Source organism: Leishmania donovani, chromosome 6 (genome assembly GCF_000227135.1).
Source record: "Leishmania donovani BPK282A1 complete genome, chromosome 6".
In the NCBI taxonomy this organism is placed as follows: Eukaryota; Euglenozoa; class Kinetoplastea; order Trypanosomatida; family Trypanosomatidae; genus Leishmania; species Leishmania donovani.
In genome coordinates, this window is record NC_018233.1 from 42,256 (window position 1) to 44,359 (window position 2,104).

At 61.5% G+C, this 2,104-nt stretch overlaps 2 protein-coding genes across 2 annotated transcripts; both read right to left on the bottom strand.

The window, feature by feature from the left end:
* Positions 1-2: 2 nt before the first annotated feature.
* Positions 3-443, bottom strand: LDBPK_060090 (ATP-binding cassette protein subfamily G, member 2, putative; the record flags this gene model as incomplete). The annotated part of the gene is made up of 1 exon (XM_003858269.1): positions 3-443. A coding segment is annotated over one exon (441 nt), but the record flags the coding sequence as incomplete, so codon positions are not given.
* A 1,409-nt stretch (positions 444-1,852) lies between these two features.
* Positions 1,853-1,960, bottom strand: LDBPK_060100 (ATP-binding cassette protein subfamily G, member 3, putative; the record flags this gene model as incomplete). Its single annotated transcript, XM_003858270.1, has 1 exon — positions 1,853-1,960. The coding sequence occupies one exon, from the start codon at positions 1,958-1,960 to the stop codon at positions 1,853-1,855; it is 108 nt and encodes a 35-aa protein (XP_003858318.1).
* Positions 1,961-2,104: the final 144 nt, after the last annotated feature.

Sequence of the window (2,104 nt, forward strand, 5' to 3'; positions counted from 1 at the left end):
AACCCCATCGCCTTGCGAAAGTGCCGCTCGAACTCACAGTCGCCCAGCTGGCGCCTCCCGCTCAGCTTCAGCTCACCGCCAGACGCTAGTCGGTCGCAGATCGCGTTCAGGAACGTTGTCTTGCCGGCACCGGACGACCCGAGGATTGCGAGGCATCGCCCGGGCAGCGCCGTCCCCGTCAGCCCGCACAGGATGCGCTTCTTGCCAACGCTGTAGCTAAGCCTGTGCCACGACAGCGGCAGCGAGTAGCTGTTCGGCACGCCGATGGCAGGTGGCGTGCTGGAGTCAAATTCAACGATGGAGCCGTGCAGCTGGGCGCCGACCTTGCCAAAATCCCTTCGCTGGTGATGAGGCGCATCGGGCTCGTGGATATCGATGGGAGAAAAGGAGTATTCGGTGTAGGTGTCGTCTGTAGGCGCACGCGTGGCTGCGGGTGGGGGCATGTTGAAGGCAGAGTGTCAGCGGGTCGGCGCCGGCGAATGAGAAGCCAGTGGAAGGATGTACAGGAAGGAAAAGAAGACACAAACGGGGCCTGGGAGACGCTGGCCGGCAGACAGGCGGAGAAGGCAGGGAGAAAAGGGTTGAGGAAGATCGTCCTAGCGCGTAGGGAAACCGGGCGGCCACTCGAGAGAGAAGACGCGAAATGGGCGAGGATAGATGAAAGCGGTGGCCGGAGAGAGGGAGGGGGAGACGAGTGTAAGGTAGGACCAAAGAAAAAGCGTGTCCGCAACGGAGGGGCAGGCGACAGGAACAGGGATAGCGGCCGTGGCACGAGCGCCGTGAGCAGCGCGGTCGAAAGCAAGTGCGCGGAGCCAGAGCACACGGGGAGCGACGAGCGACTCCCAAAAACACGTGAAAGGGCGTAAGGAAGAGCCGGATCCAGGAAGGAGCGCGCCAGAGAAGGCGCGCACGAAGCAGCTGGCGATGGGCAACGTGGGGCGAGTGTCAGGCTGCGCGAGACGCACAAACACACAGAGAGAGTCGTGCAGACGCAGGTATGAAGTCGACAGGGAAGACGGATGTCGGAGAGGTGAGCAGGCACAGAGCAGCGGTTGGACAACTAGGAAATACAATGCGACCCCATGGAGGCGCATGGGCACGAAGGGCACAAGCTCGCACGAGCCAGACGTTGCTGAGCGAGACCCGCTGCTGGAAATCAATGGAGGCTGTGAGAGAGACGAGAGAGAGAGACAGCGAAGGCGGCTACAAGTGCGGTGGTGAGTCAAGAGAAAACGCGGAAGAAGTGCGAAGGAACGAGCCGCTCCGTGGCTCGATGCGCAACCGTGTCCGCCGCAGAGACAGCGATACCTGCGCACTGGCAGAGAGAAGGCAGAGAAGGTGGGGGTGATGAAGGACCCCGCACGCCACGTTCCCTAGGCGCACCGGAGCACGCCAAAGGCTAAAAGAGTCGGGCGTAGGCGTCACGGGCCCTGAGGAGAGCCCGACGCGACAGACGCCGTGGGGAGGGGATGGAGAAGGACGTGAAGGTGAGTGTCGTCCGGCCCGCACGCCTGCCCACCTGTGTCTGTCATGGGAGGGAGGGGGGGCATCTCTGTGCGACTTTGCGCGTCATCGGCTACGCGGGGCATCGTCTTCACAGAGGCGCACGCCGGCACACTTCCCTCCGCAACATAACAGCGAGTTCACATGGAGCCGTGCTGGAGTCCATGCACTTCCCGCTCATGTAGGAGTGCAGGTAACGAGAGAGAGAGACCCGCACGCTGTAATGCGGGAGGGACACCGAACCGATAGCACAGATGAACAGCCATGGAGAGAAACACCGCGCCAAACAACCCACACAGAGCACACAGACAGAGTATGGGGAAGAATGAAGAGGAAAGTGGGGCGCTGTCTACGTAAAAAAAAAAACAATGAAGATCAGGCCCACAACGACGGCGAAGAAGATCGCCTGCGCCGTGTACGAGAACAGATACAGGGAGTCGCGCGAGATCTCCATCATCCTGCGCCGCGTCAGCTCGTACAACTGCACAGCCGGCGAGCTGCCGAACTTCACAATGTATGCATCCAGGAACCGCGCAGCAGACGACTCACTGCGGCTCTTCGCGAAACGCACAGCGGCAGTGTGCGGCGTGCGAGGTCCGTT